Below are 25,775 nucleotides of genomic sequence, written 5' to 3' on the forward strand. Positions count from 1 at the left end.
AGCTCCACTAAGGGCACTGGCAAGACAGGCGGGCGAGTGTTACTGTGTGTCTTGGACCAAGACAGTTTTGCCCTTGGCTTCCCTTCCTTAGCAGGTCCTCACCCAGCAGGGGTTGGGGGCCGAGCTGAGAAATGAACTTCAGCACACGATGCATGTCAGCTGAGTGACGGTGGAAAGAGGCAGACCTGCCGGCCTTGTCTTCCGGCCCTGCAGCGAGATTTTGGGGCGCTGCGCGTGGGTTTCCTGCGGTTACACTCAGCGCTCCGGGTCTGTACAAAAGCCACCCCCCGCAAGATGCTTTTCCGTTCCCTTGTAATATTTAAGGCATCCCCAAGATGCAAGCATTCACCTTGACGTTCGGGTTTCTGGATCCTTCACACCCTCAGCCTCTGCGAGCAGATCGGTGACCATTCTTATCTTTTGGACGAGAGCCCATCCTGTCGCCCTTTCTGGAGCTGAGCGCTGTCCGCCTTTTGCCGGGGCAGGAGCTCCGCGAGGCCGGGCGAGCGACGTGCCGGCGGGGCAGGGGCGCGCACGCGTGGGGCGCCGCTGGTTGCGCATCTGGCGCCAGAGCGCGCCCCCCGCGCAGTGCCCGCCACGGCCGCGGCGGAGGGTTGGTGCTCCGGAGCGTGCGGGGCGCTCTCTCCCCGCGCGGGGGCACCAGAGCCCTCGGAAGTGTCAGGCACTGCGGTGCATTTTCCCAGTTCCCTTTTAAATGACTGCGGAAAAACAGACTCTCGGAGCCGCAAATGGGGAAGACGGATTCTCAGACAAGGCTTGCGGATGCCCCGCAGCCATCATTTAACTGCGCCCGCAGAGCAGTTACGGTTTGTCACCCGAGCCTCCAGGATCGCCTCGTTTGTCCCTAGTGAGACCCCGAGGCTCTGCACGCGCCGGGCTTGTCGGTAGCTGGATGCTTGTCTTGCTCTGGGCAGCGCGGGCGCAGGGCACGCGTTCGCGCACACCCGCGCACACACGAAATCGCGCAAGGTACGGCAGGGGAGCAAGGGCTCGGGGTGCCCCGCGGGGGCGGGGGTGGGCATCGCGGGGAGTGAAGCGACGATCTGGGAACGGCCGAACCCTGCCAGGCTGAAGGATGACAGAAAATGACGCGGCGCCACACATCGGACAGGCCGGGGTTGCGGCGCGCATTTCGGGAACCCAATACGCGTCAGGCGCGCTCCCTTCCCCTCACATGTCTCTATTTCCCGGGCGTGTGATGTCGGAACACGGCAGGAAAAAGACCCACTTAGAGAGCTAGAGTTGCATTTGGAGACTCCCCTCCCTCTGCAAAAGCACCCACAGGAGACCCTCCCAAACCACGGATCCCCAAATAGCTGTCCCGGAGTGGGGGCGGTTATCCTTGGTTACCAATGCTGAACACGTTTTGGTGTTTACAATATTTATTTATTTTTAGGCTAGCTCGCCCTCCCTTTTAGGCAGGATGGGAAAAGGAGAACGCAGCGGGGAGGGAGTGGGGAGGGAGGATTCCTATAATAAGAATCAGCGCATTTTTCAGAGCTGAACCGAGCCCGGTTTCCATTTCAAAAAAGGAGACAGCCTCTACTGCGACGATAGAAGAGACAGCGGTGTGAAGTAGGGACTGAGAGGCGTCGAGCGGTGGAACGGTCCATCTCGGAGGTACCTGGATCTCAGCGCACATACGCGCGCGCGCACACACACACGCACACACACACACACACACACACAGGCGCGCGCGTCTACCCAGCCAGGATGTGTGCGTGTGTGCGCGTGTATGAACTCCCACATGCTGCCGCTGTCTGCTCCTGGCCAGTGGCACCGATGCCTCCCTCCTCCCCGCTCGCCCCCAGATTCCCCTCCCCTCCCTGTTGCTTTTGTCTGGAGGGTGTTATGGGTTTGTGTGTGCATGAGCGTGTGTGTTTTTGGATTTCAGACTAATTTTCTGGAGTTTCTGCCCCTGCTCTGCGTCAGCCCTCACGTCACTTCGCCAGCAGTAGCAGAGGCGGCGGCGGCGGCGGCGGCGGCTCCCGGAATTGGGTTGGAGCAGGAGCCTCGCTCGCTCCTTCGCTCGCGCTCTCCGCGCTCAGTGCCCGGCGGCAGGAGGAGCCTGCACCCAGGCGCCGCGGGCGGGCGGTAGGCGCCGGAGCCCGGGTGAGCAGCGCGGACAGTGCCCTCCGGCGTCTCGGCCCTCGCTGTCACCCCCACCCCCCGGGACGGCCGTGGCGGCTCCCCAGGTGGGACGCGCCGCGCCACCTGCCCGCGCCCCCTGCGCCCAGCGGCCGTGGCGGATTCTGCAGCATCATTGGGGGCCCCCGTCGCGGAGCCATCTCCGCCGCCGGCAGTCTCCGCGTCCCCCTTTAAAGGGTCCTTCGCCCGGCCTGTGCCATGGAATCCTGTCTCGGGGACCCTTGCCCTGTCTCCCCTCCCTCGACCTCAGAGAGAGGGGGGCACATCGGCGGCCTCGGCGGCGTCAGTGCCATCGAGGGGCAAGTTTATTTCTGGGGCCGGAGCTGGGCACGCATCCATCCACAGTCGCCTGGCTGGGGTCGGGGTGGGGGTGCCGCGAGCGCGCTGTATGGGGTCCTGCGCTCAGTCTCACGCGTGTCTGTTTGTCCTCAGCCCCGAGGTGCGTCCCGGATCCCAGTGCGCGTCTAGCAAGGAGCCTGCGTCCCGGGGAGTGCCGGCAGCGCCGCGGGCCGGTGCTCGGCGCGCCGGGCCATGCAGCGGCGGCCGCGGCGGAGCTCCGAGCGGCGGTAGCGCCCCCTGTGAGGCGGCCCGAGATGCCCCGGCCACTGTGAACGGTGCCGCCCGCCAGGACACGCTCAGCCCCGGACACGCTCGGCTCTGCGCGCCCGCGACAGGCACCGGGGCGAGGGAGCGGCGAGCGCGGCACAGGCCGCCCAAGCAGGGGCAGGGGAGGCCGGCCGGTGCAGCGCGCCGACACGTACTCAGTCCGACTCGGGCTGGCACTGGCGGCTAGGGATGTCGTCCTGGACGAGGTGGCATGGACCCGCCATGGCGCGGCTCTGGGGCTTCTGCTGGCTGGCTGTGGGCTTCTGGAGGGCCGCTCTCGCCTGTCCCACGTCCTGCAAATGCAGCGCCTCTCGGATCTGGTGCAGCGACCCTTCTCCGGGCATCGTGGCGTTTCCGAGGTTGGAGCCTAACAGTGCAGACCCTGAGAACATCACCGAAATGTGAGTTCCTGGTGCTCTTCCTCCTTCCTTCTCTCCTCATCCCCTCGGGCTGGGGCTGGCCAGGCGTGTCTGTCCGGGGCATGAATGTTGTCTCAGGTCTGGGGAGAAGTCCGACGTACATGGGAGATGCAGGGCTGGGCCATCTGTCAGTTACCTGTTTCTCTGGCTTGGGGCTGCTAACGTGGGGGAGAGGTGGACAGTTGGACATAAGTTTTAAGTATACTGTATGTGTCAGTAACATAAATACATATGTTCTTTGCGGGGAGGGATTCTGTATACACTCTGTATTTCCAAGCCCTGCTGGGTGTGCTTTAGGCTTTCCTTATGCAATAACTTAGTTTTGGACATTTTTCTTTCCTAAGGTGCTAAGTGTATGTTGGGTTAGAAGTTCCAGTAATATTTACTAGAAAGGAGGTTAAAATAATGAACTTTTGGAAATCTGTTGAAGGAGGTTAGAGTCGCCCCCTTAAACATCATTCGCTGAGGTTTGGAGTTCACCGGTTTCCCTTTTCATTTTATAGATCAGATTTTTGTTTGGAGATGGCATCCAGAGCTGGCCTGGAAAATGGTCTGTAAGAGGAGAAGTTCTGAGTGTTGAAATGTGCTCTCTTGGAAGAGAAAATGTGCTTGTCGGAAGCCTAAAAGCCTGGTCTGATTTAATTTGGACTTGACTTCCCAGAGATATAATTTTGAGACCATTTGGACTATAAATCTCAATTGCTGATTGAATACTATCCCAGGACTAGGTTGGATGATAAAGCAGGGTGTAGAATGCTGCCGTTTAGCATGGGACGGACCCCTGTGTCCCTGGAAATGTCTGAGCTTGTCTTGCTCTGAGGGAGAAGCAGAGTTGTGTATTTCTGTCCTCCCATTCTGACGGCTTGTGACAAATACATTACCAAGTAGGAACTCACCAGTGCCATCCCCAGTATTCCGTCACCTCTCCTAGAGGTGTCTCCCCCCCCCCCCCAAGGGACTTGGTCATTGCCTACATTTCACTGGCATGAGATTTTATTCATCCATGCAGAGGATTGTCAGGCAAAGTTTCTCCCGGTTTTCCATATGGTGTTCGATGCTCAGATAGGCAGCCCTGAAAGTAGGGCTTAGACTGTGGCCTTCCGGTTGGCGAGTGCGCATGCTTTTTTTCCTCCCCAGAAAACGCACACCCTGTTTCTGCCAACGTAGTTGACTGAGATAACCTGTCTTTAATGTAAGTAAGAGACCTTCCTAGCCTCTGTTGTTTATTCTGCTGGTGATGCTCATGGTCTAAGGCTCGGGCAGAAGGAAATGGCAGTAGCATAGAGGGGAATGTGCAGGCCTAGCAGAGCTGAGATGTGCTGGGAGGAGCCAACTGTCAGGCTGGATCCAGGAGGCTGGGATCTGGGTGGGTTTTGTTTTTGTTTTTGTTTTGGAAGGATCCAGCTTTGGAGGAAGGGTGGGCAGGGCCCCAACTGTACTAGCCCTGGCTGGCCTGGTCAAAGTGTCTGTGGCCTTCTATCAGGATCTGTGTCTTTTTCATGAGATGGGAGGTCAGTAGTCAGATGGAGGAAGCCATATGGAATTCAGAGCCTTTTGGACTATTTTGAGACCGGGGAGAGTGCCTTTATACAGTCAGACGTCTTGTTTTGTTGGTGGTGGTTTTGAAATTCTGTATTAGATGATGCATCTATAATGAGGGAGGAAAGGGGATCGAGCCAATCATTTTCACTGTAACATTTTTTTTTTCACTGTAATATTTTTAGGCCCTAATGGGGGAAAAGGAAAATAAAACTCTTTAAGTGTAAAAAAAACACTGTTTTAAACCTTAGTGGTCTTAGCTGCCTGGTATTGATGAAATCAATAGATTGGAGCTGAGCTTTCTTATATCAGTTCTCACAATTGCTGTGGTTTCTGTAATATCTGATGGCAGGTTCCTATCTCCAGACTTTAAAAAACTGATGGTTTTTTATTTTTACCCAAGTGTTTGTTGTCAGCGGCACTCCTCATTTCTTCTGTTATTTTTTTTTTCTTTTGATTTGAAAATCCACTAAGATTGAGAGCGTGGGGAGGTGTGTAGGGTTAGTGTTTGGGATGGGGAATTACGTTCCTTAGTGATTCTGATGGGGCTGGTAAATGTGAGTTCTGAGAAAAAGTCTGTGCTCAGCTCTGCCCCTCAGCTTTGTTTGAGCCCAGCCGGTTTGTGCCCTGGTGTCCTGTAAAATGTACCAAAATCCTTATTTGGGAAGCACTTCATATAATTATTTTGAATTCTGTTGTTTTGATATCAAAATGACATCAGGGGATGAGCTTGTTTCCCTGTCATCCATATATGACACCATCTGGCTCTTTTTCTTACATATTAATATTTGTTTGAACAGCTTTTACGTTCTTGGCCAATGGATACCAGCTACAGTTGGAACCAAATTACAATTTTTTTTTTTTTAACTTTGTTATGAGACCCAGTGGTAGTCCTAAAATAACCTGGTTGAAAGTTCCAGTTTAATGGTGCTTAGCTGAAATTCATGTTTCTATTTTTTCAATAGGAAAAATGGAAGTAAATAAACTATAATTGGAATTTGCTGAAGCAACAGTTTACTCTATCATTTAAAAATGGTACATCACTTAATATCTATATATTTGGGGAAAAGTACACCATGGTGCTTTTTGGGTTCAGAGAGAGCCCATGGTAGAACATTCTAAAACTATGTGCATAGACTCATTAAGAGAGAGAGTTTTATTTTTTGCTTCTATGTGCATATTTTAAGCCAAGTTGACATTTCATTTTTAGAGTCATCGTTTGAGCCTGTTTTATCAAAAATTCTGTCCTCGTAATCTGTCTCATACTCTTTACCCACCAACATGATCTATTTACCTACATCTCTCTTCTCTGTCTATAGAGATGCATCACACCTGCCCAACATCACACCGCTGCTTAGCATCAGCTTCTGTTACTCTGACGTAGTTATACCAAAGCCATGCTAAATTAAATTTAAAAATGATACCACTGTCACATATAAGTGGGATTCAAGAGTCAAGCCTGTTGTTGGAGTTACGTAACTGGCTATTGAATCTCTGTAGTATCAGGTGCCAAAATGTACTGCAAAGGACAAGTTCTGTCTCACTCGAGTGGTAAAAGGCGTGGTTAAAATAGATCACACGTTTCTTTTTTATTGTGGTCAAAAACACCTAACATAAAATTTACCATCTTAACCATCTTTAAGTGTATCATTTAGTAGCATGAAGTGTTAAGTGTATTTACGTGGTGGTGAAAGGGGGCATTCACTTTTATATCGCTCTTATTTTATAGAGATCAGTGATGGCCTTTTTTTCCTGAATTTCTTGGGTGGTAGTTTCTGATTTGGGGGGGCATATTTGGAGACAAGTGTGATATTTTTCCTCTTAGTACAACATAAATAGAATTTGCAGCTTCTGCTGCCAGAGCCTCTATGTGCAATAAATTGTTGGCTTGGTTTAAGTGACTGTAATGTGATGTCATTAATACATTGATTTTGGCCCCCTCACCTTAGTGAGCTTTTCCACTGCAATTAATTGTACTAAAAACAAATATCCTGGCATTCGGAAGGATTTGGTGAGAGGCATCCGTTTTTATTACTCTGATGTTTACTTCTCAGGCCCTACACTGGGGGTTCTAGAACTTTGGATTGTGCTTTACATGCATTTAAGATACACAGAGTAAGTTTTGAGTGTGGTTACATAAGCCACACTGGACTTGTTAATAAATAAGGCAGTCTAATTTGCATCATTAACACAACTTGCAAGCTGGGGTTGAAAACACGCTGTCTTCCCAGTGGAGGTATTTACAGAATTCAGCTCAGTACAACCATTTGAAGCCTCCTTGGTCTTATATCTTCAATCTCTGCATTAAGGAGGTTTTTATTACGTTGGGTAAAACAAAAAACCCCTCGACCCTTCTGACCCGACTTTCTTCCCCTCTCCCTCCCATTACCTCTCATTGACTGTACAGGAAAATGTGTTTGAGTTTTTTTCTTCTTCTCCGAAAAGTGATATTTCCTTATGGGAATTCAGAGCACTAGAGTTAGGGGAAGGGCCTGGGTTATGTGTTATTACAAGCAAGTAATGGGAAGTTGAGATAATGTGGTCACAGTTCCCCAGAGCTGAGTTTAGTTCTGTTTAAAATCTTTCACTGTTTCTATCCCATAAACCTCTGTTTGTATCTGTTTCAATATTCCCTTGTAAAGACGTTTTCTAAGCTGAAAAGTTGGCCGGACAGCTATGAATTGAGGTCTCTTTCTCCCCAGGAACATTCTGTATGATCTCTTTGACTATATCTGGGTCGTCAGAGTATAAAACCTAGAGTTCTTGTTTAGTTGTGGAAGGGGAATTTCTTTCTTTCTTTTCTCTTTTCCTTTTTTTGTTTTTCTGTTTCTGTTTTTGTTTGGCCTTTGGTACTAAGCAAGGGCCCTCAGTGTTAACTCATTGCTCATCTTAGCTGTTAGCGAAAAAACCACTATTAAACCAGGACCGAATACCACACGTTGACGTTAGCCCTCAGACTAGCTTACCAAGTCTCTAGAGAGATTCTCGTAGCTTCAAAAACCATAGGGTAGAAGGTGGCCTTGAACCTGCTGGCCCTTGTAGTGCAATGCCAAGTTCTGGTGCCTCTTGATGTTTGTAAATCAACTGGATGATTTTGGGGAGAGATTATTTCGACAGGCGCTTTTTTTTTTTTTTTTTTTACTCATTTGGTGTGTGTGAGAGAGAGAAAGGGTGAGGAAGAAACGGAACCTTGGGTTAATAGCTGATTGACCATTTTCATAATCTACTTGGTCTAGCTAGTTTAACAAGCAAATCCCACCCCCCAGGTGGCAGAGGTCTGAGCCCTGCAGTGGCCTGATCATTTTCACTCTACATTTGATTGCTGATCGATCTCCATTAAAGAAGGCAAAGATCTCACATAATCAGAGTGCCTTCTTACCACTTTGGTCTCTGGGCTGTCCAAGGGACAGGGAAGTCAGTAAATATTGATCTGGGCGATGAAGGCATGAGTGCTTGTGAGCTGGGAAGGAAAGTAATGCATAGGTACTGAGTATACCTGTTTAAAAAATAAAAAAAGCAAAACAAAAACCCAGATATCACAGAGAGCTGGAGTCAGGAGTGACCTGATCTTGAAGCAGCCCCTTATTATCTGCGCCTGAGCTTGTCAGATGTAAACCAAGGGCTTTGGATTCAGTGCTCAGACAAGTTTCTCCTGGCTCTGAAGTTCCACGAACTTTCAGTTATGGAGATAACGTGGTTTATACATCAGTTAGGAAGTAAAGGGTGCTGTGAGAGCCTGAGGGCCTTTGGTGACAACGTCAGATGTGCGTGTGTTCAGTGTCTGCTCTGAATTCCCCCAAACTGGTGGCATGTTCCTGCTGGGCTGCTGAGTTCAAGGTCACACGCAGGGTCACCTAGAATTGGTACCACAGAAGGAGAAGGGTCTCAGAAATGCTCTGCTCTAGCCCCCACTGCACAAAGTCTTCTAAGGCCATGCTACGTTAAAGACAACGTGGGTCTAGAAGCTCTTTCTCCTAACATTCAAAGGAGGTTCCATGGCCTTTACTTTAGGGTGCCTCCCTTTTGTTCTGCACCCTTGGGCTGAACCCAACCCCAGCCCACCATTTTGGATGTGTCAGAGATGTGAAGACAAGCTTAGAACTAGATCAAATTTACACCAAGCTGTTTCTACTAGAGACAGAGCAATTCAAAAGTGCATGAGCTACTGATCCCAAAGCAATGGCCTTCTCTTCACGTTGGAGGAAATACATTTTTTTTTTGTTTGTTTAGATTACGGTGTTTTTGTTTTGTTTTGTTTTGTTTTTTAAATTTCAAGCCTCCTCTTCTCTAAGCAATTCATACACAGAAGTCAGGCTGCAGAGAAAACCTTTATGAGTTGGCAACAAGGTGGGATGGTATCTTTTGCCACAGTCAGGGGTGGTTATGTAAGTGGAGGGCCCCACAGCCCTTTGTACAAAGCCTGTCTTAGCGCCTATGAAAGACCAGCGGCCAGAGCATACCTATTCTTTCCCACCTTCTTTTTTGCCCCTGACTTCTCTTTGCCCAGGATCGATGGCTGAGCTCAATGACTGAGCCATTGAGCAAGCTTAAAGATTGTTGGCTCACATCTAGAATTCATTCTGCTACCATTTTGTATGTTGTGCATGGCCTGCACTGGGACATAGCTCTGGCTTCAGGCAGGGCTTCTCTCTGGGGACCTGGAAGACTCCGTGCAGACATCTGCTTGTTTCCGTGCACAACCTCACTCTGAAGCCAGGGGGAAGGGCTTGACAGCCTCGGAGGGATTGTCAGGTTGACTGGCTTGTGCAGGGCTCTCCGGTCAAACGGAGCGTAATTTGGGATAGAACCTTAGCCAATATCTCACTTAGGGCTCTGTTTGCTCAGCCCCACTCACCCAAATTTGGCCTCGAGAGCACAAGCAATTTTAGGAGAAGTGTAAAGATTCAAATAAATGTTCACATGTTAAGCAGTGTGGCGGTGGGAAGGAGGTGGACTGGGGCTTCTCCCCGTGTCTTTCCCCTGACACCCGTCACCATCTCCCCCTGCAGCACGCGTTAGACTATCAAGAGATAAATGATTTGTGTGCCCTTGAGTATATGGCATCTTCTCGTATAGAATAAAAATGGTAACAATCACACACCATCTAGAGTCTCTTTTCTATTGCAAATGAGGACCTATTGCTATTCCATACCCCACGCTTTCCTATAAGGTTCATATCCCAACAATCCTTGGGACACACAGACACACACACACACACACACACACACACCAGGACTCTATTTGTGTGTATGTGATGTGTCTATGGAGATAGAAACGTGTATATAAAACTCCCCAAGGTGTGGTCCTTTCAGACTTAATTATCTGGAACTGTAAAATTTCCCTAATAATTTAGGATTTACTTCCTGAAACCACCTAGACTTTTTTTTTCTTTTTCTGATGAGGTACAGTGGACAGACGACATTAATTTCAGGTGTACAACATAATGATTTGATACTGTATGTACTGAGAAATGATCAGCACCATGAGTCTAGTCAACATCTATCAGCACACATGGTCACAAATATTTTTTTCGAGATGAGAAAGTGTAAGATCTATTCTATTCTCTTAGTAACTTTCAAATATGCAACCCAGTATTATTAACTGTAGTCACCATGCTGTGCATTACATCCCCACCCAGACTTTTAATTTTGTTTTAATCATTCTGGATTTCTCTTGATGAGAAACTGAGAGAAGAAGTGTTAGTCCTTTGACGCCATTAGCCAGCCTGGCTACTCAGAGACCCATCGTGTCTGTCGTCTGTGATGGTTTCTCAACATCAACAACACAATCAATGAGGTGTTTTTGGACAATTTTACAAGAGTATAATTTAAATCAAAAGATAGTCGAATATTGGTTTTCAGCCTCTGAAACATAGTGCACTCTCAAAAGGTAGGCTCTTCTAAACTCCAGTTCTTGTTACCAAAGTTGCCTCTGTTTCGTGTGCCCCCGCGTCCCTTCCTGCGAGGTGGCAGAGGGGCCTGCACCCGAATTCTCTGACTGTCGCTCGCTTCCCCGGGTGCACTCATCTGTGCAGTGCGTGAACAGGGCTGGGCAGGGCTGGGCCGGAGGGAGCGCGGCGTGTTGGCCTCTGGGTTCTCTGGCCAGCACAGCCCAAACCATGACCCCTTTGTAGTCTGCTCCCAGGTTCACGGGGGAGCTCTGTGGCTACCAGCCCAGTCTGAGTGTGATGGAAGATTTTGCTCCTGGACTGCCCTTGCGCTCCTGAGTTGGGCTTTTTTCCTTTGTCACTCTTCTTTCTCCTACCTCTGGTTCTGGTGGTGTTTCTTATCTTCCTCCCCACTGCCCCCAGCACACACACACACACACACACACACACACACTCAGGCAGGCAGGCACCTGGCTGCAAAGCCCCTTTAACGGATTGTGAAGAAATGTTGGGTTGCAGAGCCCGGGGGTCGACCATGACCTTTCCTACTAACCTGGCTTGATAAGCTTAACACAGCCAGAGAGGCACAGTGTCCAGGAGCCTGGCATAACAGGAAGGGGCCCCGGGCGGTGAGGTGGGGTGTGGCTTTCACGTCCGTGGTCTCAGTGTCAGACTCTGTGTCCCGGGGGAGCTGAAACGTGGTCAGAACACGCATCCAGGGGCAGTTGTTCTGAGCAGAAGTGAACATGTGGATTCGTTGATGTAATTCCTGAAAAGTACAGGTGGACAGTACCTGTTGAGAAAACTGTCCCCGATGGGGACAAAAATATCCTCATTTTTTTTTTTTTGCCTACAATACTGCAACCCCTTCCTACTTGGCGGGCTTGCCCCCAGTCTTGCCCCCTCTCTACATATCTGCCATACTGTGCTGGCGTGGTCTTTCTAAAATGCTTGATCTCATTATGTCACTGCTTCTAATGCCCTGTGGCAACTCCTGTTTGTTCTTGTTTTGTTTTTGTTTTTTAGTTAAAAAACAAACAACACTCTGGATTGTCATTCCATTGCTCTGTAATAAGGCAGATAACAATCCCATGGACCCAAACGCACAGATGAGCATCACAGTTGTTTCCTACACCAGTAGATCTATAAAGGAGAACTAATTATAACTGGAAGCTCGCTTGGTGATCTTGGAATTAGAGCAAGGGCACTTAATTCTGCATTTAAAATGTTAAATGGCATTAAGCTAAGCTTGCCCGAGGCATCCATCTCCATAATGGGAGCGCCTTCACAAAGGGAATGCAGAACTTGAAGTACTTTGGCGAGGACCTGTGTCCCCTGGATGGACACTCCTTTCTCTCTCCTTCATTTACTGCCCAGCACCAATTCTGAGTGACACATTCTTTCTTGGGAAAGGTTAGTGCCTTCAGCCAAGGCTTGCTCCAGCCTGGGAGACTTTCAGATTCTTTAAAGTGATTTTGCACATCTTTTCTCTGAAATGCATCCATTTTACCCTAGGAAATTTTATTTGTAATTAGCTTTTTTAAAGTCATATTTGGGGGCGCCTGGGTGGCTCAGTTGGTAAGCGTCTGCCTTCGGCTCAGGTCATGATCCCGGGGTCCTGGGATCGAGCCCCGCGTCGGGCTCCCTGCTCCGCGGGAAGCCTGCTTCTCCCTCTCCCACTCCCCCTGCTTGTGTTCCTGCTCTCGCTGTGTCTCTCTCTGTCGAATAAATAAAAAAAAAATAAAATAAAAAAAATAAAGTCATATTTGAACGTGATAAGAAATGCAAACAGTACAAAGGAACGTATCATGAAAAGTTAACCACTCTCATCTCTCAGCTTCCAGAAGGAGTCCACTCACATACATGAGTGCATATATACGTCCTTTTTGTTTGTACACACATGAAGATGTGCTATACCCACTGTCCAGCATGTTTGTGTTTTTTTTTTATTTTTTTTACTTAAGGCTGTATCTTAAAAATGTTTCTCTATCAGCGCATGTACACCAGCCTTATTGTTCAAAGCCACGCAGTAATCCATTGAATGAATAGGCTGTTCTTTACTTAACCAACCTCCTTTTGAACAACCTTGTGCGCAAGTTCTTGCACACGTGCGTGATTTTATCTATAGGAAAAGTTCCTAGATTTTGAGTTGCAGGGACATTTGCAAGATGTTTGTGATTTTGATAGATACTGGCCGAGGTGTCTGGCAAAGTGATCACATCATTTCATTCTCCCACCCAAACTGGAAGCACCCGTTTTTCTACTGCTAAGCCATATTATTCGTTACCAAACCTTTTGACCTTTGTCAGTCATATTCCTGGGCAATGGTATTCACCACTGCTTTATTTGGCAATTCTGTAATTATGATTTGGGTTTGAAAGTCTTTTTATGTGTCTGTAAGTCATTTATATTCTTTTTCAGTGAACTATGTTTGCCTTATCCCTTAGCTATTTTATCTATTCGGTGGGTAGCCTTTTAAAAAGTGGATTCAGGGGTGCCTGGGTGGCTTAGTCAGTTGAGCATCCGCAACTCTTGGTTTCTGGTCAAGTCATGATCTCAGGGTCATGAGATTGAGCCCTGCATTGGGCTCCATGCTCAGTGGGGAGTCTGCTTAAGATTCTCTCTCTCCTCCTTTGCCCCTCCCACCCACTCGCACACACTCTCTCTCTCAAATAAATAAATCTATAAAAAATGGATTCATAAAATCTATTTAACAAAAAGAAAATTTATACCTTGCCTAACGTTTTACTTGTCTTCTGATGTTGGTTATGGTATTTTTTTCTTCTTCTTTCGGTAACACCATTTTATATTTTTTGGTAGTAAAATTTATTATTTCCTTTATGGCTTCTATGTTATAAATGTGGCTACAAGTTTCCCCCTCTCTGAGAGTGTAAAATAAGTCTCTGTTTTCTTCTACTGCTTTCACTATTTCATACTTTAAAACTTTGCTCCATCTGGATTTTCAACATGCAAGGAGTGAGGTAACAAAAAAATAGTTTTGTTATTTTTGCAAGATAGCTGATCAGCCAGTCAGGTCTCTTGACGCTGTGGATTACATAATTCTACCTGTCTCCTAGTAACTTCAACTAACAATTTGGGCCATTTTCAGATATATCCATTGTGTTAATCAGTTTGTCTATTTACTTGCTAGCACTACACTTTTTATCTCCTAAAGCTTTATATTATTATTTTTTTCTATTCAAAGTATTAGTCTTTCTCACTAGTCTTTTCTTTTAGAATATTCAGTTTTCTTTACATGATCATTTTTCCATATAAATTGTAGGAATTGCTTGCCTAGCTCTCTCCACATTGTATTGGTGTTTTAAATTAAGATAGCATTACATTTATATATATAAACCGGTCTTAATGAGTCTGAAAAGCCCTGCATCCCCAAATTCCAACCTCTAACTTCCTATCTTGCCTTTCCCTTTGTTTGGTGAGATAATATAGCCTCTCTGAGCTTTCGGTTCCCGTGTTGGGGCTATGCTCTTACTTAACTCCCTGGCTCCACACTGGCCGGCCTCTCTGCCTGGGACACCTTTCCCCTGCCTCTGTCTCTGGCTAAATTCCCCTGCCTCCCTGCCTCTGGGCTGTGTCCCCACCGTGTGCTCTTTCCCAACTCCAGAACAGGTCACTTAGCGACATAAATGCATGTCTGGCCACCCATCTGTACACACCACTAGGATATAAGTGGCATGAAGGTGAGGACCCCGTGGATCTTGGTCACACTCTTCCCCAGCACCCAGCACAATGCCCTAGATCTCCACCTCATACACAGACACATGGATGTACACACACGTGCCCGCGCGCACGCATTACCCTACACATCTATCATTGAGAATTCCAAATGAGAGTGTGTACTAGTTGTTCTTTGGGCCATCAGTAGGGAAATTTCTAGCCATGACTTTTTAGTCATCAGATTAAGATGTTTGTTTAAATACGTAACCTTTATGGAATTAAATACCACAACATTGGTTCAGGCACAGTAAAAAAAAAAAGATCAGTTCACTGTAGAGACATAGTGTAGCTAGCTGGGAAGGAAGAAAGGCAAAGCTTTGCTGGGGGAGGCCTCTTGTGTATCCAGCAGGAAGGAGGGACAGAGAAGAAATGAGAGCATGAGGGCAAGCAGATGATGAGAGATTCACAACAGACCAGCTCAACACCAGAGGCAAATCCAGGGGAAAAGAATCATTCTAGGGACATCTGATCTCCAGCAAACAAATAGGTCTAATGAGAAAGATTTGTGCTTTTTCTGTTGTGTGATAGCTAAGAATGGCTATCCCTGTGGATCAATTGCAGTTTTCCCTGGGACTGCCTTTATAGCGCCTCACTTACAAAGTGATTCTGGTGTGAGATTTCAGATGTGATTTAACCTTCTTGTAGCATGGCTGGTAGAGGGTGTTCATTTTTCTTAAAGAACTGCAGACATCAGGCGTATAAAAAAGATAGCATGTCAGGTCCAGTTCAGTGTACCATCTGATACGTATACTTTTGTGTCTTTGCAATCAAGGTGCATTGAGCTAATCCTACAAATGTTTCGTGGGATTCCTTTATATTTATAATAATTAACACTATCAGGCATCTCGAAATTTTGATAGTTATTTGCAAAACTGATCATAAAACAACTGATAGACATATGAGATTGGGAAGCTTTTAAAAATAGAGTGGGGAAGTATATAGGTGAACAGATTGTGTTGAATAATCCAAAAAGATAATTCCCCCTTGAGATAAATAACATCCATTTATTTATGTTTACACGCTGCAGTATGTTCATAATCTACATACAAATGAAAACAGTTTAGACTCTGTGTGTATTTTGAAAGTTAAATTTTTAAAAAGGAATGAGCATTATGGAACCAACACATAATGCTTACGTCTCATGAGAAAAGTCTTAGTTTTGGTTGATTGAGTCGTTGGCTCTCATGGTAAGCCTGGGTGACCCTCTGGGGTTGAACTTACTAGCCATTTCATTTATTCTTTCGTGAAATTTCTCTCTCACCAATGGAGAGTGTCTTCTGCTGTGTTGAGGGCACTCTTGAGCTTTTTATTTACCTCTGTCTACCCTAGAATCTGTCTTTACTCTCCTTTCATTGTTTTTTATATCTACTTCCGGTTCAGGGAACAAAAGATACTCTGTTGTCAAAGCCGTCTTCTCCCACGGACGGCTGGACTGGAGGACAGCAATGAGCTGTTTATACATATATGTGTTGATTGATGGATTGATCAATTCATTCATTCATTCATTCAGTCAGTCAGTCAACAAATATGTTTTGAACATGTCCTGCCCACTGGCATTTTTCTGGGTCCTGGGTACCAAGACTTAGGCCAGTGCCCACCATTTACATGGCCTGTTGAAGGGCACCAGTGGGGGTCCCTGGTCAGGTCACCCCCCACCCTTCTCTCTGGAAGCCCTGTGGATGGTCTAGCCTATACGTTAGAACTCCATCCACACCACATAGACAGCAGCCTCTGGCGTTCCCCGTCCCCCCACTGCTGTGCCTAGCAGTGTGTACGCCAACAACAGGGCACACCCTCGGGAGTCCGGACTTACGGAGAAGGCCTGCACAAGCTTTGGGAGTGGACTCGGGGTTTTTGGGTGGGGCATTCTGGAATCCTACGGAGTCACCAAGGAAAGGTGTAGGAGCATCCTGTCAGCCCCGTAGACTCACTGCCTCATCTGGAGGAACTTAGCTGGAGGACCACCAGGGGGAGGGCCACTAACGTACCTGGACGCCGCCCAGAGCAAAGGGAAAGTGCTGTCCGGGCCTCTGCCCTGGGGATCTGCCCTCTGCAGCAGCGTAGTCTGGGGCTGTGATGGCTCTGGAACAGAGGAGGCTTTATGCCATGGGAGTGTGCACTGGGGTGGGCAGGCTATCCAGATGGCCCCTCCCATTGTTGTGGCCCTCTCTTCAGGGGGCCTCTCAAGTGCGGGGCTCCATGTTTCCAGCAAGGATAGCACGTGGAGATTTCTCCCCGACCGTATTATAAGACGCGTGCCATCATGGACCCAGACAGACCAGCAAAGCCCAGATCTGTCCCCAGCAGCGAATGGGGACTGTTAAACATCCGTAGCGACCAGCTTCCACCTTTCTCTCTTCGCCATACAGATTTTAAGATTTTCCCTGAAAGGTCTAGATCTGAGTGTAATATTTTAAGAATCAGCTCATTCTGGCTGTATGTGTGTATGTGTGTGTGTGTATGCATATATATATATGTATTTTTTTAATACATCTAATATATTTTTAATACATCAGCTATATTAAATACAATATATATACATGTATTTTTTTTTTTAGTGGCACCCTAGGAGGATCCTCGGATTCTGCAGACTGTGTCTAAAAAGTTCCTTTCCTCATAATTTTTTTCCCCCGAATTGAAAAATCACTGAAAATGTCCATTGCCGTGCAGAGGAGGATCAACAAATTAATTTTTCATTTTCTTTGGGCGTTTGTGTCAGGGAGGGATGCAGGCTGGGAGGCAGGGTTGCTTGGTGGGTGGAGAGCCCCCCCTGTGACGCTGGTCTGCCCCTGCTACTTTGGATGAGTTACTCAAGTCTCTGTGTCTCAGTTTCCCCATCTGTCCAAAGGGACAATAATAGAACCTTTCTCATGGGGTTTCTGTGAAGTTAAAATGAGCTGTCGCATGTAAAATGTTCATACCAGTGCCCAACACGTGAAGCTCGGCTGTTTTTACTTTGTGTGGCTCTCCTCGACTATATTCCGAAGGACAGTAGGCTCCCTGGGGCTGGGAGAGCTGGGAAAAGCAAGAGGATCTGCCTGGAGCATGGCACTGGGTAGGCGCTGGGGTTGAGGACAGATGTAAAGGATGTTGGCTCCCTTTAGGGCAACTGTTGCCCTTTTGCTTTTGCTACGACTCTCATGTGTGGGACCTGGCACACTCCCCCGAGTGGGACATTGACCATTTGTGTGCTGAGCAGTCCGGGCTCAGCTGTAGCTATTATTCAGGTCACGGCCTTTGTTCTGCAACTTTGTTTTGTTCTATAGTCCTGGTCCATTTTATTTATTAGGCTGTTGATAACAGCTCCCCTGGAGTCTGGAGGTCATCAGTTACTTTGTACATCATTTTCTCTTTTCATTGTCTCTCTCACACTTTAATCCTAAAGTCTTTAAAAAAAGATCTTTTAAAACATTGCTGTGGAACAACATGAAATTTACTATCTTGACCATTTTTTACAGGTACATTTCGGTGGCGAAAGTTCATTCACACCACCCTCCATCTCCAAAAACCCTTTTCATTTTGCAAAACTGAAACTCTGTACCCATTAAACAAACAACTCTCCACTCCCCTCCCTGCGGCTCCAGGCAACCTCCCTTTTAGTTTTGGTCTCTTGTGAATTTGACTAACCAGAGTACCTCACAAATAGACATCTTTTTGCACCTGTGATACATTCCTTGAATTAAAGTTTTTGTAAGAGATCTGTTTAGGATTTTTGGATGCACTCACACTTCCTTTCTGCAGAATAGCTTCTCTTTATTGTGGCCTTCCACAACCACTTATGACTGGGATCCGTTTTCAACAGCATCTTTGTAGTTTCGCTCCAAAGAAAGTAATCTCTAACCTTCTATAAAACGACTAAAGGTTAACATGTGAAGTGAAACCAGTGAAGATAAAATTGGAAGTGTTGCTCACATTCTATCGCTCTCCTTACTCCCACAGCCTATAAATGTTGGATGAAAAATTGTGCCAAAATCAAAACAGACCTTCACACAGAGATCCTAAAATTTTACCACTTGAATCATTCTCTTTTCTTGACGTTATGCCTGATGCTCATTTTTCTCTGTGCCGTGCTTGATCTGTCCTAAAGCTGGAGCAGAAATATTAGTTCCAAAAATGCTCTTCGTATGGAATGGTTTGACCTGACCAGAGGCCAAGAGCTTTCAGAACTGTGTTCTGTTGTGATTAGTGCTGACTCGAACGCTTCTTAGAATTCTTAAGGCCTGGGCTAATCATTGGAAGTTCTTCTTCACTAGTCATAAGTGAAACATTGATTGGCCTGGAATAGCAGGGAAAGAGGAAAAGAGCTTTTTTATTAATGCAAGCTAATTTATGCGTTGGATTGGAGTTGCAAGAAGATTTTGTGAACAGTCACTCTGAAACCTAAAAACATCATGGATGAAATTATTTAATCCATTTCTTGAAAACGACTCCAGGTAATTCTGTAGTCTTGGCCTATTGGTCATAATGGCCACTTCATTTGCATTGAATGAATGATAGAAATGTCACAGTTATTCACTTTATCATCAGTATTTGAGTAACTGGCCATAATTACTTTATACAGGAAGGTCAATAAGGTAAAAATGAGAGGGAGGGAATAAGGAGTGAAGAAAGGGGCTAGGACTCCCAACTAACCCAAATGGTTGACATAGTTGCTGTAACAGAGCGCAACATTTGTTCTCAACTTCCTGGCAGTGAAAAGAGAAGCTCATTATTGGTAAAGAGAATGCCTCCTAATTCCACAGGAACATAGCTTTGTCTGGCACTATGTTCTGAAAGGAATTTCTTTTGCAGGGACAATGAGTGATGTAATTCGCAGCTTTTGTGAAACACGCAGGAGGAGATTTCATTTTCTTCTTACTGAGAAAGACAGTGACAGTTGGGGGAAGTGACAAGGACATCAATTCTGCAAGGAGGCTAAAGTGGCCCCCAAATTTAATCTCCCAGGGCTGTAATTATAAAACCCATGCCACGCGGGAGCTCGGTCTGCCGTCCCCAGTACCCTTTGCTGACCAGGCTTTGCTAGACTAGAAGCTGGACGGCAGATGATTTGATGTTGTCCCCTCCGACCAGAGCCTGGAAAATTTTAATCTCTGGTACTGGTTAAGGCCAGATCCGTTCTCTTTGGAGCTCAGACAAGCAGACGGTGGGGCTGACATCCTTTTACAAAGACCAAGCAGCCCGGCCTCCGTGCTCACCCAGGTGGAAGCTCCCCTGTCCGCAGCTGCAGATGAGCTGGGGAGGTACCAGCAGGCCCCCTGTGAGGGCCCTACAACGTGGGCAGATGCTCCACGGAGACCTTGGAGTTCCTCCCACGGGCCACAGCAGAGGTGCTTGTAGTCTAGAAGCTGTTTGGAGCACGTGTGACCAGACGGCTTCCCAGCCAGCGGGAAAGCCTGCTCGGGCTCCTGGGGTGCCCCCAACCCCAAGAGGGATGGCCCTTCGGGGGCCTGCTGGGATGAGTTAGCCTCAGGGTGAGGGCCAAGTCCCCCAGTGAGCTGACTTGTGTTTCTGGGGGCTTCATACTGACCGACGTTAGAGGATACCCACCCACACCAAAACTTTTAGCTTAACTAGAACCTGAGCCTCTATCTTGACAGTAGTTGGCTGTCAGACCATTTCCACCCTAGGGCTCTTCATTTAATATGGTGAAACTATGCCACGGTGAGTGTTAGTTACTTGTCTTTCCATTTATTCGTGGTAGGTGGTTGTGACTTTTTGAACGCTCTGAGACCTAACGTGAACTATACAATGATTATTAAATTAGTTGGAAGGAAAACAGCGTGTGGTTTTGGTCAGGAAAAAAGCCCGCGTCCCTTGCTTCTCCTGGGGATTATTTTCACCACTCGACCAAGTATAAAATTTAAACTTGGCTATGTTTCTGTCAGTTTTAGTTTTTAACAACAGAGGAAGCTTCTGAAGCTTCTGGGACAGGTAGAAGGAACTTTTCAAATGAAAATGAGGTCTTTTTATTGTGGGCCTCTGTGTCGTTCTATTTGATGAGACTTGTAGAGTTGTCTGTGTGTAGAGATGACCCTATCAGTGGAGGAGAAGAGTTGGAGCATTGGCGTCTCAGGGGAAATTTCAGGCAAGCATTAAGTCAGGTGTCCTAAATCTTTCCACGGGCCAGTGAAATAGCCGAGATCAGTCGGGAATGGGACCAACTGGAAATGTGCCCCAAACCTCCAGGGGGAGTGTTACTCAGCTCGTCCTGACTGTTGCTAAGAAGAAATGCTAGTCCGGTTTGGCAGACCTTCAGGTTGTTGTTGTTGTATTTGTTTTGTTTTGTTTTTAAAGAATATGGAAATTCAGGGGCGCCTGGGTGGCTCAGTTGGTTAAGCGACTGCCTTCGGCTCAGGTCATGATCCTGGAGTCCCGGGATCGAGTCCCGCATCGGGCTCCCTGCTCGGCAGGGAGTCTGCTTCTCCCTCTGACCCTCCCCCCTCTCATGCTCTCTCTCTCTCATTCTCTCTCTCAAATAAATAAACAAAATCTTTAAAAAAAAATAAATAAATAAAGAATATGGAAATTCAGAATTTTAAAATGTGAAATCTTCCCTTTTTGGAAAGTTGGTGGCTAATAAGAAAATGTAAAAAATAAAAAATAAAGGACCCTGTGTTGACTGGATGTTGATCTGGACCACATGCGATGCTGTGACTTCCTGTCAGCGTATAAGGTTTACCCGTCACATGATGTAGGCTGGGGTCCAGTCCTAAGTCTATGTGGAAGGCTATGCTAATAAGTCCAATTAAACTCACCTTTCCTGGGGAGAAGACCAGTGTATTTTATGTAGAAAGCCAACTTTGCATCATCAGTTTCTCTGGTCATCAATTGTGGTGTTCCTTGGTGGCAGCCCCCTTGTAGCTAGAGAGAGAGGAGGAAAATGCTGTATAAATACCCAGAAATCCAGAGCATAATTTTTCTTCATACGATTTTGCTGCCATTTTCTTATATGTGTGTGCTGAAGGGAACGGGGCCATTATCAAGTCCAAATGTCCTCTGTCATGGGTGTGGGCACTGGAGGTGGGCTGGGAGTGAGCTTGGCAGCTGGGGGGTGACCAGGCCAGCCCTGGAACCTCTGTCCTCTGCTGATCGTTGATCATGACTGGCATTCATGGAGGTCCTCATATGGGACCTCAGATGCCCTCATGGGGGGTGGTCTCCTAATTTCCCCCACACCCTTACCAACGAGGAAGCTGAGAGCCTGGGGCACTTGCCCCTGGTCGTATAGCTCATAAGAGGTGAAGCTAGCAGAGTGCGTTTATCCCTCACACGACACCACTGATTGTTTTCCAGCCACTTGAATTCTTAAATTCCTGGGGTAGTTGGGCTCTTCTAGGAAACTGCAGTTCCCAGAGCGTGCCATTGTGGAAGCATCTGAAGATTTCTCAGTTATCTCCTCTTACCGCTCTATGTCCATAGAATGCATGAGAGCCTTCTGTAAAATGTCCTCATTCCTCTTCATCGACTATTGTTTTTAGGCCTTGATATCTGTGAAGGTCCCCTTGGTAGACATTTTAGAAACTCTTCCGTACTGGAGGTGCTGGTTTTCCAAGTCGGCAGCCCTCATGGTGTGATACAGGGGCCCCGAGCTCAGAATCTAGAGGCAGGTAGACATGGGTGCAGATCCCGCTTGGGCAGCTGTGTGACCTTGGGTAAGTGACCTGGTATGGTTTTGCCTCCGTTTTCTCTTCTGAAAAGTGGAAGTAATCAGAATGCTCTCCTGGTAGCATTGTTGTGTCAGAGGGCACCCTTAATCCCTGGGTACCCCAGTGCCTGGCATACAGCACTCCACCAAAGGAAATTGCTGGTCCACCTTTATGCCCACGGCCGAAAAGAAGCTGGAAGTGCTCAGGCCAAATAGCATGCCCTAGTAGGCCGTTTGGATTTACGTTTTGAGCATGCTTATTTGGTCTTCTCTGCATTCATGTCTTCACAGTTGGGGTGATGCACCCTCTCGTAAGAATGGACCAATCTGTTGGTTTATTCTTGTAAAAATACATCGAGAGATTACTACCTGGAGCCTTGCTTCGGTCCGTCAGATAATCGCTTGCACCTGCTCAGGGCTTGACATTCAAAACTCTCAGCATTTTTGCTGAGAGACTGAAGCTGCCTCGCTCTGAACCCGGGAACCAAGGGCAGTATTTTTTCTTTAAGGACTATTCTAGTCCTTATGAAAGAAATCTTCTGGCAGAGAGGATCCCATCCACATCAGTGTTGAAGTGCCTCACCGCATGGCTGTAAGCCTGGGTGCATATCACAATCTCATGTGGCAGCATGAGTTCTACTTTTATTAGCTTGCTTATTTATTTATTTGGTAGTGGTGGGGTGTGGTGTGGAGGGTGGCCAGGGTAGCGGGAAGTGATTCCATTTGGAAGAGTGGCCATTAGAAATACTCACTGCTGTTTCTATTTCTTTCTGATGTGTTGCCAAAGTACAGTTCGGGCAATACAGTCTAAGCTAAAGGGAAATTTTACTTTTGAGCAATACTGCTGTTAAGCTAATACACATGAAGACAAGATGCATAAAAGCCACTCTTTGTTCCTTCGGAAAATTACCTGTAGGAATTATTTGGTAGGCTGTTCAAGCCAAGGTGAAATCGTTTCAAATGGGATGAGTACCCTTTCCAGGAACCTGTAATTCAGAAATGTTTCTGTGAATTTTCCCTAAAATTACCTCTTCTCTCCTTTTCCAAAAAGCCACCCATACGCTTTTTGTTAAGTGTAAGGGGAAGAAATTCTTTACCCTCCAGAAAATGTCTTAGTGAAGGTCCTGGATGTCAAGTTGAGACTGGAGAAGCTTTGGGGACAATCTAGAACAAAATGGCAAATAGTATGGACTTTGCTTATGTTCACGTTCTTTACCTTTCGACTTTCTGGTCACTCCACAAGCCCTTACCTCCATTTAGGCCTCTGCTGACCTGCCCAGTCACATGTTGTAATTCCTTCCGCTGCGTCCTCTCAGCATGCTTGTTCCTCTGCTTGGACCCTTCTCTTATGGGCTCATCAAATACTGTGGCAGTGAGCACTGACACTTCAAGGTCAAGAACCACTGGATCCGAAGACTCTTGCAGGCCATTTCTAGTCTTAACATTCTCGAGCCTGAGGGGGTCAGTGGCAAATTGATGCTCATCTTCAGAGAGTGATTAGTTTTTATCATTAAAAAAATTAGTTGGGTTGAATATGTTGTATGCTTGCAATCTAAATTTGCTTCTAGATTGGACTAATTTTGCTTTTGACATTGGCTCTCCGTCCTCCTCTGTTAATGTCTTTACTTTGTTTCTTTGTTTTCTATGTGATTGTTTCCTATTGTCACACATGTGTGTTTATGTGTGGTCTTCCCAATGGGATAACAAAAACTCCCAAGTGGAGGGCCCGTGGATATGTTTGATTGCTTTAAGTCAACAACGTCCCGAGAACATCAGCTCTGTACTAGGAAGCAGAGATGCAGTGAGATGAATAAGACCCTTCCCTCAGAGGAGTTTAACAGCTCAGTTGGGGAGTCAGGTTAAGAGAAAAATACAGTTGTGGTACAAAGAGAACCTTCATTCTCCCTAATTCTCTCTCTCTCTTTTTTTTTTTCTTAAAGATTTTATTTATTTATTTGAAAGAGAGAGAGAGCACAAGTAGGCATAGCGGCAGGCAGAGGGAGAGGGAGAAGCAGGCGACCACCGAGCAGGGAGCCCGACGCAGGGCTCGATCCCAGGACCCTGGGATCATGACCTGAGCCGAAGGCAGACGCTTAACAACTGAGCCACCCAGGCGCCCCTCTCCCTTTTTTAAAGATTTTATTTATTTATTTGAGAGAGGGAGAGAGAGCACAAAGGGAGAAGCAGACTCCCTGCTGAGCAGAGAGCCCCTGGGATCATGACCTGCGCTGAAGGCAGACGCTTAACCGACTGAGCCACCCAGGTGCCCCTCATTCTCTAATTCTTAAGTACAAAGTTAAGAAGTACAATAAGGGCTTAAAAAAAATGATTGCCAACTGATGGAGTAAAAATATTCTGAGTGGAAAAAAGTCTTTTTGGTGTTGCCCCCAAATCAATCAGTATTCTAGGTAATGTAGGGTCCCAGAATAGATTTGGGTAAATTCACTGAAAAGCCCCTTGAATATGTGATTCAGCTTTTAGGGCAATAGGCAGTGATTCTGGGATGTAGCAAAAGTGAAAAGCAACAACTAAAACAACCCCCATAATATGAGGTCCTGTATGTAGGTTCAAGAAAGAAGGAAGGCATATTCTGGCAAAATAGGAGGGTTGGAGTCCAACAGTGATTCTAGACAGATCACCGATGGAGGGGCGGGCCGCAGAGGCTGGGAGGCCGAGGACGTAAATGGAAAAATTCTTAAGGAGTACCAAATTAAAGAAATCCAAACCCACCGCATCTGCGTGTCACCATTTAAAGGCAGCTGACTTGCCTAAAGGTGAATGAAGGCAGGGTCTTGCAGGGTAGGGCTGCAGAAGCATAGTTTTCTGTGAAGAACCATAGCTCTGCTGAACTCATATGCATTTCCTTCACAGACAGGTGCTGGGACATGGGCTCTGGGTGGACGTCTTGTGCCTTAAAACCCCTGGGGCCTAAGCTTTCCAGAACAGTGGGCATAGGTCAGAGGAGTTAGGGGTTGTCATGGAGAGAAAGCCGCTGAGGAAGGCTTGTGCCAAAATGCCAGGCTTTCCCACTGCTTCGGGGGGGAACGAAACCCTTCTTGCGGATGTGCTTTATTTAGCCAAGTTTACCTCAGTCAAGAGCCCTCAGAGTTTCGTGGCACTGTGACTGGAGTGATGGGAGAAGCCTGGCCTGGATGTGCATCTTCCAGCTGTGTGCCCTGGCCGCCGCTTTCTCTCTCCTTCCTAACCCAGGGTTGGTCTCTGCAGCTGATGGCTCCAGGCCTGGTGTGGCCAATAGCCTGCGGGAGGCCCGTGGAAATCACCAGTAGGGGGCAGCCCAACATGCTCCTTAATCTGCTGGTTCCTGTCCGGGGCTCTGGGGCTGGGAGCAGAAGGCTGTCAGAATGCCTTTTTGGTGGTCCAGGGAACCATGAACTTGAGCCCAGGGGTATGTGACCACCTCCTAACCCCAAAGTCCTGGGGTCCAGCCTCCCTGCAGTCACTTCACTTGTGTGCCTTTCTCTGTCTCTGTCTTTTTCCATTCCTCTCTCCCTCCCTCCCTTCCTCCCTCCCTCCCTCCCTTTTTTCCTTCTTCCCTTCCCCTTCTTTCTTTTTTCTTCCTAAGTTTAAAAATTTCAAAAAAACACAACAACATAAAAATACTTCATGTACTTATATTCGGAACTAGCATGCTAGCATTTTTGTCTTTTTTTGTTACAAGTCTTTTTTAATAAGAGAAATCGTTTTCTAGTTTAATAAGATAAATAAAGTTTCTTTATCCCAGACCCATCCTCCTTTCCCCAGGTGGCCTTCC

At 47.0% G+C, this 25,775-nt stretch overlaps 1 protein-coding gene across 7 annotated transcripts in view; it reads left to right on the forward strand.

The window, feature by feature from the left end:
• Positions 1 to 685: 685 nt before the first annotated feature.
• Positions 686 to 25,775, forward strand: part of NTRK2 (neurotrophic receptor tyrosine kinase 2) — a 315,903-nt gene continuing 290,813 nt past the window's right edge. For 2 of the 7 annotated variants that reach the window (XM_081802907.1, XM_081802908.1), the window contains exons 1-4: positions 701 to 990; positions 1,520 to 1,641; positions 1,916 to 2,133; positions 2,602 to 3,176. In XM_081802907.1, coding sequence (XP_081659033.1) covers positions 2,965 to 3,176 — 212 coding nt within the window. In that variant the 5' untranslated portion in view covers positions 701 to 990; positions 1,520 to 1,641; positions 1,916 to 2,133; positions 2,602 to 2,964. Of the gene's footprint in view, positions 991 to 1,223; positions 1,642 to 1,915; positions 2,134 to 2,601; positions 3,177 to 25,775 lie in introns of those variants that run through there. The other 5 variants (XM_081802903.1, XM_081802906.1, XM_081802909.1 and 2 more) reach the window with 5 other exon arrangements.

Source organism: Leptonychotes weddellii, chromosome 14 (genome assembly GCF_054177405.1).
Source record: "Leptonychotes weddellii isolate Sample4059 chromosome 14, ASM5417740v2, whole genome shotgun sequence".
NCBI lineage: Eukaryota > Metazoa > Chordata > Mammalia > Carnivora > Phocidae > Leptonychotes > Leptonychotes weddellii.